At 43.0% G+C, this 12,920-nt stretch overlaps 1 protein-coding gene across 1 annotated transcript in view; it reads right to left on the minus strand.

The window, feature by feature from the left end:
- Positions 1–9,959: 9,959 nt before the first annotated feature.
- The window catches only part of LOC306971526 (voltage-dependent calcium channel subunit alpha-2/delta-1), a 225,059-nt gene continuing 222,098 nt past the window's right edge, over positions 9,960–12,920 (minus strand). Inside the window, exon 39 of the mRNA XM_079567840.1 lies at positions 9,960–10,297. Coding sequence (XP_079423966.1) covers positions 10,261–10,297 — 37 coding nt within the window. The 3' untranslated portion in view covers positions 9,960–10,260. The remainder of the gene's footprint in view (positions 10,298–12,920) is intronic.

Raw genomic sequence — 12,920 nt, forward strand, 5'->3', positions numbered from 1 at the left:
GTGCAGATGTACGATCAATGCCAAGAGGTGTGTTTAAGATGAAGTGTGCCTCGCCTGGATTGTATGCGAGACCAGGGCTGCTTCCAAATTCCTCCAATAATAGCTCCTATGTCCTGACCCTAACTCCTATGTCCTGATCCTAGCTCCTATGTCCTTATCCTAGCTCCTATGTCCTGATACTAGCTCCTATGTCCTGATCCTAGCTCCTATGTCCTGACCCTAGCTCCTATGTCCTGATCCTAGCTCCTATGTCCTGATCCTAACTCCTATGTCCTGACCCTAGCTCCTATGTCCTGATCCTAGCTCCTATGTCCTGATCCTAGCTCCTATGTCCTGATCCTAGCTCCTATGTCCTGATCCTAGCTCCTATGTCCTGATCCTAGCTCCTATGTCCTGATCCTAGCTCCTATGTCCTGATCCTAACTCCTATGTCCTGATACTAGCTCCTATGTCCTGATCCTAGCTCCTATGTCCTGATCCTAACTCCTATGTCCTGATACTAGCTCCTATGTCCTGATCCTAGCTCCTATGTCCTGATCCTAACTCCTATGTCCTGATACTAGCTCCTATGTCCTGATCCTAGCTCCTATGTCCTGATCCTAGCTCCTATGTCCTGATCCTAGCTCCTATCCCCTTGTCACGTGATAAGGTCAACTGTCAGATCCCTCTGCAGATATAGGAAGATAGGAACTAAAGCATCAGCTGTGTTTGCACAATCCGACCGTCCTCACCCAGCGGCGGAAGAACAGGGGAAATGACATCACCAACAGTTGTTTCATGAAATTATATCCCCATATACTGTAGTATTGGACTACAAAAACACTCCTACTGCTGCAGCCACTGACTTTAATGGCTCAAACATGAACCACAATAACGATATGAAGCCACACAGAAAACAGATGGTGATAAAAAGCTGTTTCAGATTTACCTTCCACACCTACAGCTTCATCACAGAAAAAAAAAGCTCTATTGCTAAGCAATGTATGCAAATTAGCCATGTGGCTTTAAAGGGACTAGACAGAGATTTTAACGTATGTGTGTATTTACATGTTCCAGCCATATCCTAATGTGTAGAATGAGCCCAGACCTGTTCACCACAACTGCCTCTAAAATCCTGAACTGTCACTCAGAAAGGTGTTCATTCGGGCCCAAAGTGCCGTCATGCACAAGCTTAGAGGAATAGGCACCGTTTCAGAATCAGAATCAGAATAGTTTTTACATACTGAGATATGTTCTTACCTTAGCTTAGACAAGTTCATTTGTACCTGTCTGGTCTTCACGCGTGTCCTTAGTCACGTGAACCACGGGAACAGACAGCGTTAGCATTTAGCCTCTCCTCCTCTGCACTATAGCTCCAAACCAGGTGAAGATAGAAGCTGCCAAGCTCTTCCACATGTTCCCTATTTAAATATGGTTACGTGAAGTGTTGCAGGATAAAGTATACTTATACAAAATTAAACAATGTGGATTTTCTAAGCGGATAAAAAGTATTAGTAGCTACTGGTGGCAGTAGAAAGTATAAAAAGGACAACATCCATCTAGTCCCTTAAAGTTTGTGCAAAAGCACTTCATTTAGGCTATTTCCTGAGGCAGCTCTTTCAAACAGTGAGATGTGACTGTGCTGTTGTGACTGGAACTTTTATTTTGTAACTTTTTTAAAGCCCTATTCACTATAATGGGATTTATCTGATTTTAACCGGCTGTAGAGCCGACTATAGGGCTCTTAACATCTGATCACACAAATAGTTAGTCCGGATGTCCTTGCTTGGAGAAATGGTGAGCTATATTATTCTAATTAGGAGTAAAACCGTGTGTGGCCTTTTATCTGCTGTTTCTCTACTCTACTCTACTTTTATCTGCGGCTTCTCAACTCACCGCTGGAAGGAAGGCTGTGCATAATAACTAAGAAAGTTAAAATTGGGAAATGTTTATTGGCCTTTGCTTGACTGAGAAAGAAGAAACATCCAGGTCATAACAATACAACACTTTTATTGTGAATATATTTGATATGCACAATATTCAACACCATTTTATAAACATTTTTTCCGTTCTTTCGTCGTCTCTTTTATACAGTAAATATCAGTGTACAAAGGTATACAAAATGTTTTCAGGCTAAGTCCATGTTCCACAAAAGAGTAAATTCCATGTACAGTAGTATTAAAGCACAATCAGAGATCGGAGGGACACGCACATGCCTGCACAAAGACACAGGACCTCCGCACGAACACAACGCCACTCCAAAAGACGCACAGGCATTACCAGATCAGGGACGCACCCAGGGAACAGCAGGGCGGGCCGGGGGGGTGGAGTACACGCACACGGGCCCGAATACCACGTACACTTGCTCTGCTGGTGGAAAATACAGTTCAAACGCCTCAAGGTTAAAGGTGACGCATTCGATTTATGCTGCAACGTCTGATACGCTCATCATTTAAGCGCACTCTAGCAGGCATTCAGTCAATTCCCCTAAAAATAATGACTGCGCAACTTATTTTTCATCCAAAACACAAAAAAAGAATGTGGTCAAAGACATGCTGGAATTTTCTGCCAGTTTTTTTTCTGCCTATATTGTAACGATATGGCCGAAATTAAGTTTAGTTTATTTGGGCAACAGATCCATACAGGCAGTATTAGTGCTGCTCAAGGGGAGTAGGAAGCTGTTGCAAGTTCGCGCCTGAGGCTAGTAACACTGCGTTATCGGCAAAGAGGAAAAACCTAAATATCTCTGAGGCCGAGCACACATCATTAACATACCATCAAAAAAGTGGGGGACCCAGGATTGATCCCTGAGGTACTCCACAATTTATAGTTTCACATGATGATTTGTATTGGCCCAATTGTACAAATTGTTTCCTGTTGGTTTGGTGTGAATCTAACCAATTTAGGGCAAGTCCCCCTATTTTGTTTTGCTTTTTGTAATAGAATACCATGATCCATGGTGTCAAAAGCTTTTTTTTTTTTTTTTTAGATCTATAAATATTCCTATTGAATATTTCTTGTCTATATCATTTGGTACCTCCTTTGTTAGTTCAAGTAAGGCCAGCATTGTAGATCTGCTTTTCCTGAAACCATATTGATTTTCATTTAATATTTTGTATTTTTCGATATAATCTTCCAGTTAAATCATTTATCCAAAATTTTAGAGAATTGCGTTAGGATAGAAATTGGTCTACAATTAGACAATTGGGATTTATCTCCACTTTTGTAAATAGGTACTACTTTTGCGGTTTTCATGTGATCGGGGAATATACCAGTTCTTGGGCCACACACATTGTTTAGCTCTTAATGGGGTTAATAAAGTTTTTAGTTTGAGCTGTGAGAGCCTGTAATGTTAAGGAACAGGCCACCGTTTTTTCCATACTGAGATATGTTCTTGCCTGAGCTTAGACGAGTTGATACGTACCTGTCTGGTCTTTGTGTGTGCCCTCAGTCACGCGAAACCACCAAAGATGTCATTAGAATTTGGCCTCTCCCAATGTATTCCTATAGCTGCAAACGGTGGGTGAAGTTGGAAGCGACCACGCTCTTCCACGGGCACACACAAAGATCAGACAGGTACGTATCAACTTGTCTGAGCTCAGGTGTGAACATATCACAGTATGGAAAAATGGTGAACTATTCCTTTAAGGAAGAACACAAGGCAGCACGATGTAAATGAGGAACTGAATGAGAGGCTGCCATTAAAGCAACGCTCTCAGGGCTGCTTGGAATAAGCCATGCCTCTCTTTTTATTCACCTTATTCTGCCCTGCCCACTTTTGCCTCTTTTTTTGTCTCGGCACTTCTGTTGTCCTGACAAAGGGGCGGGCACGAACTTCCGGAGTAAGGTGAATAAGCGACACCTTCTCACAAGTGGTGCAGGCACATAGCACAACAACAGTGCCACTCGGAAGATAACCATAGCGCTTAGAATTTGCGCTGTCTTTGCGCCATTTGGCCCAATAACTTATTTCGCCTGTGATCTGCAGTATTGTGGTTCTCCTTTCGATTTGGAGGAGATGGCGCTGTTTCTCAATCTTCAGCAGAGCGTATTAATGAGTTCTTCCTCGTGTCTCGTATTTAGGTCAGCCGTCATGTTTGTTGTGGTACAGGGCGGGTGGACCATGCATTTCTCTGGTTGGTTAATCACACTCATTGGAACTCCAGACTATACATTTTTGCTGGCCAGGCTATGAACCTGCCCCTTCCCAATATAACGCCCGTAGATGTGACTGACCTCTCTCCATTTTGACTCAGCAGAACGAGCGCACCCAATATAGCGTCCCGTGTGCGTTGAGTGTATTGTGTGACGGGGCTGACTTAAGGCTATGCGATGTACCCATTGGTTTTAAATTATGCGAATTCACCCTCCCCAACATGCCCACACGCTGCTGTTCCCGGGACGTCCCAAAAAACACAGAACAAGCTCACCCCGTGTTCGGCACTACGTCCGTCGCAGCACTTCATAGAGCAAAAAAAATAAGAAAAGAAGTCAAATGAAATGATAAGAAGCCAGATAGAGAGAGCAGGAGGAACAGCAAAGGAACAGTCACTTGGTTTGATGTGCTAATCTCATTCACTATTGTCTTCTTAAAAGCTCCTGAGATCCAGAAAGGGACTGCACCGCAAGAAATGGAACAGCTTTTTTTTTTTTTTACATATTTTTCTTAGTCATCAGAAGGGTTTTTCTTTTCTTTTTTGTTCAGTGTTAGACAAACACATATTTAAATTCGAAAAATCTCACAGGAAGCACTGCACTGTCTGAAGCACCATCACATTAGGCGGCTAGTTTTGTTTTTAGTCTCTGAATAATTCATAGGTTCAGAAAACACAGCCGTTGCACCAACGTCGACGCGAGCAGGCTGAAGTTTTGGCTGCCATTTTGTCACAATTTTAATTAAAAATCGCTCATGAGTGTCGGGCATCGAAAAGCGTAATTGACCTTTCGCAAAAGCCCCGCCCCCTTCCCAAATGTTGGCCGGCGACGTCAAGAAGTGGAGTCATAATGGCTTTTTGGTGCAATACAAGCGCAATATCCTCCAGACTGAGGGGAAATGGGACAATGTGAAGTGGAATACATTTAAAATATGCAGCAAAGGGGACGCTTCACCTGACCTGGCTAAAGCACCAGTCTCATGTGAAATCGAACCCCCTGCCTTAATCGAGCATATTCTCTCCAGTTTTACCCAAAAATAAATATCTACAAAGCTTCTCAACTCCATAGACAAACTATAATAGGCCAGTGCAACGCCCCATTTGAAAGCTAAGGCCTACAAAACTCATCTTCTTTGCCTTTGTTATCACATCATTTGGCCGTATGTTTGTCACGTTTTTTGCTACCATTTCATTGCTTTTTTGTATGTTTTTAGTGTTTTTAGTGTAGTATAACTGGTTAAAGGAACAGGCGCCTGTTTTTCCATACTGAGATATGTTCTTACCATAGACTGTATATATATAAATGGACAGCTTCTCCTCACTCCTCCCCGTTTACCATAATGACCACGCTCGTGGGGGAAATCATGGCTGATTTACAGACTCCCCCTCCCCAGCTCTGACGAAGCATGTTCCTAAAAAGGACATAAGGGCGGGATCTTCACCGTAGAGATTCAGAGTTCGAGATTTCAAAAATTCTTCTTACGAAAACCAGCCTGGTCCCCTTAATTGTAACTAACCCAGCGTTATCACAGGAGGAATATCTAGCTCTTGATAGTTCCAAAAAAAGCTTTAAAGTTGTTGTTTTTTGTCTAAAGTCCAATGCTTTTCAATGGGGGACCAGTGGCGATATGGAGGTACTACAGCAATGGCGGAGCAATGGCGGCCCCCAGTGTTGTGGCCAAAAAGCAGAGCAGTCAGCGGCCATTGGTTCTTACCTGAGCTTAGACGAGTTGATGTGTATCTGTCTGGTCTTTGTGTGTGCCCTCAGTCACGCAAAATTACCAAAGATGTTGTTCGAATTTGGCCTCTCCTAATGTATTCCTATAGCTCCACATAGGGGTGAAGCTGGAAGCTATTACGCTCTTCCACGGGCACAGAGACCAGACAGGTACGTATCAACTCGTCTAAGCTCAGGTAAGAACATATCTCAGTATGGAAAAACGGTGGCCTGTTCCTTTAAGCTCATGAACATGGCTTACAAGTCAGCAGGGGCTATTTCCAGCGTGTTTATCGGCATTGAAAAACATGCTACTCACTATTCATTTCAATGGCAGTAGATAATGACTGTTTTGTGGGCGGGGTTTCGCCAAAGGTCTATCGCTATGTGACTATTGCTGCCTTCATGTGGTCCTCGTGTGCTCTTTCTGCCCGAGTTTGTGACAGTGGCGTTCCTGCTTGACTTAATGTGCTTTTAACTCAGAAAAACTCACTGAAAACCAATGAATAAATGAATTCTTCACAGATTCCTTTTTTGCGGTGCGTGGACAGGGCTGATGGATAACCGAGGTGTTGGGATGCGGTTCAAAATGGTAGATCTTGTATTGTCTAATATAGTCTGCATACACGTGTATTACAGCTAACGTTAGCATACCAGCACGCCTTCACTGTCGTAGCTACTGTTAGGCACTGGGAAATCGATGCATCAAAGAAACAACAAGCAAAGCCCACGGGCCAAGGACCACATTGGTAATCCACACATGAACCCCTCTGTCATTACAAAGGGTTCGGGTTGGTGTCAACAGTTGTGGATTCTCTGTGGGGTCAAGGCTATTTTCAAACAGAAGGCCCAACTTAGTAACTGATGATGTTTGGACAAAAATCAGCCACTTGTGTCACAAAAACCTCTTACTAAGCTGCCGTGCCACACTCAGACTTCCCCTCATCTGTGTAACAGAACAAAGACTTGTCTGCAGTTTGTTTCTTGGGGTTCATGTCCAATTTTGTGTCAGTATTTTTTTAAAGCAAGATACTCTGGGAATGTTTTACTCAAGCACTGTACTGAAGAAGAGGTTTTGAGGATCTTTCATTTGGGTTATTTGAGTCGTATTTTGGTTTTTGCAAGCAAATCTGCTGCTGACACCCAATTTTTCAGTCTTGGACAGTTTTTGAAGGTTAATTTGAATTTGTCAATATCCCAATATACTTTTTTTTTTTTTTTTTTACTGTATTATTCCCACTAACAACTAGGTAACTCAAAAACTACAAGTAAACAGGTTGCAAAATCCTCCATGCACAAATCTATGTAATTCATGCACCAAACAAAACATAAATATATTTTGGAATGAGGCCGTAACAAAGCAAAATGTGGGGAAAGTGTAGGAGTCAGTACTTCACTGAGACCTTGATTGTAGATTAGATTATTAATATTTGGTCGTCGAAAATGCTTTGGCAATTTCAACACATAAAATGACTCTGATTTATATTATTAATCTAATCTACAATCAAGGTCTCAGTGAAGTACTGACTCCTACACTTTCCCCACATTTTGCTTTGTTACGGCCTCATTCCAAAATGGATTAGATGTGGGTTGTTTTTCTCATGAATCTACACACAACACCCCATATGTTTTTTTGTTTTGTTTTTTATTACAATTGCAGCATTCCACTAATCAGACTTTGTCAGAGATGGCCGTCCGTCTGTAGGTTCTCCCATTTCCTCAGAATTAGAGTGACCCATGGGGTTCTTGGTCTCCTCCCTGACCCTGCCCTTCTCCTCTGATTGCTCCGTTTGGATGGACCGGCCCAGCTCTAGGAAGAGTCCTGGTGGTTCTGAACTTCTTCTACTATGGAAAATGGATGTGACTGTGCTCTTGGGGACCATTAATGTGGCAACTATTTTTCGATACCTTCCCCAGATCAGTTCCTTTGACTTCAGGGCTTAGCTTCTGCTCTGACATGCATCTGTGAGCTGTGGGACCTCATAGAGAAGTGTGTGTGTCTGTCCAAATCAAGTCCAATCCATTTCATTTACCACAGGTGGACTCAAGGTAGAAACATGGGGCATTGTGTGTATTGATGTTGCATGTATATCTGTGTTGCCTTGATGTTGTATGTATATTAATATAACCAAGAGTCCAATTGTGAACGTTCTTAGATGGAACCTGGTCCTTGGCCCGAGGTGGAGCTTTGGCGTGTCGAGTGATCTATGTTGTCTTTAGCTCTTCAGTGAGCACATGCTGCTACTACAACCAAACAGGAACAGGTACATTAAACACTGAACAAAAGGGCAAATCCATCGCTGCGTCGCTTGCCAAAAAACAAGAAGTCTAATGACAGCGCAAGGACTCGAATGCAATAACGAGATTAAGCAACAAACATCTTTTTTTTTCTCTTTTCTTTTGACACCAATCACAAATCAACGCTGTCAGTGAACGTATACAGTCTTTGAAGGATTTTCCCGTCGGCATTTTCGGCAAAAAACCAAAACAAAACACCGAAATCAAGTGGACGAACCAATGAGGCAGAATTAAAGGGTTTGGTTAGCTCTTACTCCTGCACCGTGGCCGTAGAAAGGTTTCCTCGGAGTGCACAGTGGGTCAGGAAACTACGCGTCTGTTTTTGACCGGGAGGAAATGGATGAGCACCCTTTGGCTTTGGAAAAAAAACAGGGAGGGAGAAAGAGAGTGGGGGATAGAAAGATGAGAGCCACGTCACTGAGAAGGTTAGCGCCCCCCTGTGGGTGAAACAGACGCCCTCGTCCGTTGAAACGAATGGGCAGAGATCGCCGGAGGCAACGGAAAAGGCAACGGAAGTGAGATCTGTGAATGAAATGTTAAATGAAATGTCTGCAGCCTATCATGTCGTTTTGTAGACTGGTGAGAGCCAAATACATGGCTCACTCGGCAGCTAATCTACTAGCTGCTAATGCTAACGCTAATGGGGGTTTTAATACTCAGAGAATCATTTATTAAGCCTAATGCTGAGTCTGAATAGTCTGAAAATACCAATTAACCTCGTTACCCCCCCCCTTAACCGAGCACATTTTCTCCAGTTTGGCTTTACCCAAATCTAAAAGCTTCTTGACTGGGGTTTAGGCCAGAGTAATGCCTCATTTGAAGACCTACAAAACTGATCTAAGATTTGTCCTTGTTTATGTTCTCATGTTTATGTTGCGTTTTCTTTTTTTAATCACGACTAAACCTTGACAACAAAAACTAGGAAGAACCTCTGATGAGTTTTGTAGTTCTTAGCTTCCAAATGAGGCGCTACCTTGGCCTGTAGGCTGCCAGCTCCAGACGCTTTTAGATTTGGATAAAGCCGAACTAGAGAAAATGTGCTCGGTTATGACGGGAGGTAAGGACACGACACACGGTCACCAGGACTGTTTTTATATTTTGAATGGAAAAACATAACAGTGTAAAGGCTATATGCATGAGAGCGTCACGTGACTTCCTATTGGATCCTCTGGAGGCACTTGCACTTCCTGTCCTATAAATAGGTCAAGATTCCATGGCAGACAGTGACTTACTCATGGACAGTCACAGATCAGGAGCAAAGAATTCAACTGAGGAAACACCCGTGCTCTTCACTGTGTTTTTATCTTGAAGCTAACAGCTAAAGCTAATCAAAAATTATATATTCATATATATTGATACTCTGAGACAAAAAAGTCCTAGCTCAAAAAACACAGACGTTTCCTGCAGTCAAGAATGTCCATCCAACGTAATGTTTTTAACACGTAGCGAGGGATCAGTATCTCACTGTGATGTTTTCTTGAACTATTTGTTGATTTGTGCAAGACAGCGCTAATCCTTAATGGGAAAACAGCGAGAGAGGAAGGACCGCGGCCGCCGGGGATCGCGCTTGGAAGTCTCGTGTCATTTGCATAGAGCCTTTTGCGGTGTCCGTGAGCAAGAACGGCCATTTTCCTGTGGTTCTGATTACCTACAGCATCTGCCGCCAAACTAATTCTCCTTTTGTTTTCACGCACAGGGGCGGGGCCTCAGTAACAGTGTCCGGATGCCACTTCCATCTTCATGGAAAGAGAGATAGAGATAAATAGGTACAAATGCAGAGTGAGAAAGAGAGGAACTAGATAGATGAAGAGATGTAGAAAAGGATAACGATAGATAGAAAATCAGAAAAGACTGACAGATATAGAGCTGTAGAGACAGATAGGGACGAGATAGATAGAGACATACTGCACGCAGGTATATATTTAGAGAGAATATGAGGATTTGTAATTCTCCTGCATAATGTGTCCAGATGGCATCAGTGGTAGAGTCTTGAGGAGCAGTGTGAAATGGGATGACTTCATTTGGATTTGTGTGGGGGTCATGAGCCCTGGGACGATGTGAGGAGCCACAGCAGCAGCACTTGGAGCCCCAGTATTTGCGGCAGCCAGGGGCCTAGGGGAGTAGCAGCACCGCAGTCAGAGTCATCCTCCTGTGGGGGCACAAAAGACAGAATGGAGCAGGATTTGGCATGGGTGACATGTAGCAGACATCTACACAAGCAAAATGAAGAGCACTGGATAAGACCTGGGTCGCCGTAATGTAAAGTTGTGAGTTCGAATTCAAACTTAAGGAAGTGCTACTGAATGACAGCTTCATAACATAAATGCTTTGGTAAAGATTTATTGAGAGGGAAAACATGGAGAGACACTGAGCAAAGTACCAGAGCCAGTACGGTCCCGATCAAAAGTTTAAGACCAGTTGAAAAATTGCAAAAATTCACATTTTGCATGGTTGGATCTTATCAAGGTTCAAAGTCGATCTTCAATATGCAACAAGAAGAACAGGGAGTGAGACATTTCTTTTTAAGTAAACCTTTAATTGAAAAAAAAGGTTCTCGTTTAGAATGTGGTCGGGTTGTTGTCTTGACGGACAGCCAATCGGATCCTCCAGCTCAGTGCTGGGGTCTTCCACAACCCTCAGGATCTTTTAGAAAATATTACAGCGTCCCACCTCAGCAGCGATGGTGTGCTGCGAAAGGCTCTGCTTATGCAGCTCAACAACCCAACCTGGAAGAAAACAAGAACATTTTCCTGCCTTTACCATCAGGCCATAATGACAGTGTCCCTCCATTTTCTTCTTGTTGCATATTGAAGTTCTACCCTTGAAAGGGATCCAACCTAGCCTGGTTTTACCATACCGTTGTACTCATAGTGTTTCGTGTAAGGGTCCGGACCGTCACAATTGAGCTCCGTTATCAGGTGGGAGAGGTGAACGATTGGATCTGATTTTTGCTAGCCTTTGGTCGTGATGTATGTAATGTGCCCGAGTGAGTAAAGCAGCCATCATAGCTCTATCATAACTCTGTCATAACTCTATCATAACTCTGTCATAGCTCTATCATAACTCTATCATAACTCTGTCATAACTCTATCATAACTCTGTCATAACTCTATCATAACTCTGTCATAGCTCTATCATAACTCTATCATAACTCTATCATAACTCTTGGGGACATTCCTTGCACATTCCAAGGCTTCAATTTTAGTTTCTGGGTATTTGGGAGCCGAGCAGAACAGATTAAAGAGCTTCCATTACTTTCGTATCCGCCGTCATTGCCAAACTACAACCAGCAAATCCGGCACAAATGCTCGACGTCACCTACAAGCCCCGCCTCCCCCGCTCGCTGAATGGTAGTTTGAAATTCAACCAATGTAACTCGGCCACTGAGATCAGACCCAGACGTACATGTAGGGAAATGATAATTGACCAGAGTTTACGGATGGCAAAGGCCAAGCTAGATCCAACCATACAAAATGTGAATTTTGTCCACTTTCCGGCTACTCTTAAACGTTTGATCGGGACTGTATTCAACACGCTGCATGTGATCATCTACCAGAAACTCAATGTTCACCACAGAACCTTTAGAAAATATGACGATTAAGCTAATCTCCAAAGGAAATTGACACGAAGAGAAGCACTGGCGCAAAATCATTATAAAAAGGAACAATTCATGCACTTTTAAATGGACGGATCCCAAAGATTCAGCTCTCACTGAAGACTTATCCCGTTGAGAATCTTTAGGATGTGCTGTAGAGGGCTTTGCGCAGTGGTCCCACTCTCCCATCGTCAAAACAAGATCTTCGTAAAATTCTGCATGTCTCAACTTCGCACAAACCCGGTGCCCTCCTGAGTTGAATCCTCATTGGCCTTTGTAGGAACCTCCTTGACCACTTTATGGGAGTCTTCCGGATATCCGCGCACGCCGGCCGAGCGGGACATAAAAAGGTGGAATTCCTCTGGCTTCAAAGACAGGAAAGCCACGCGGAGCTTCCTCTGTTTACCGCTCTGACAGACTGGAGCGTCCTGGATAGATAGTGTCTCCTCAAAACTCCCCCCCAACTCCCACTCTTTGCCTTTTGGCTTTCCAACTCCACATAAACACACGCGCAGACGGTTGCATGATCTACGAGGCTGCGAAACAATAAAAGGCTGTGCGCACAAGAAAGTCATACATTTGTCTTTTGTAAATATTTGGACGTCCTATTAGAAGATCAAAGTCAGGTGTAGAGGCGGGAGGGAATTTATGACTTTTCATTATGGCTTTTTATCTGATCAGGTCACACCCATGGAAAACAAGTGGATCAGTGCAAAACCAGCATGACTTAATACGATAGGAATACACAAGTATATTTGGATTTGACTGGCTCATAATTTCATTTGGAATATTTCTTTGGTCAAACAAAGAAATTGACAATATATATAGGCCTACTATATATATATATATATATATTTTTTTTTTTTCTATCAAAAACCAAAACAAACTGACCTAAACTATTGGCACATCACATAGACGTGAATGGGGGGTCTGGAGGTCCCTTCCGAGGACAGTTTTAAAGGAATTTAAAGGAACGTTTTGCTATTTTTGGAGTACTTAAGATCAGTGGTTGCCAACTTTTTTTGTGGATCATGAGTCATGATTTTTTACCCAAGAGTACCCCTGATCATGAGTCGCGGGGCAAAGCTCTTGATTTACCGATCGATCTACAATCCACCCTCACCTATGGTCATGAGATTTGGGTAATGGCCGAAAGGACGAGATCGCAAATACAAGC

This window comes from Gobius niger, assembly GCF_951799975.1.
Source record: "Gobius niger genome assembly, chromosome: 12".
NCBI lineage: Eukaryota > Metazoa > Chordata > Actinopteri > Gobiiformes > Gobiidae > Gobius > Gobius niger.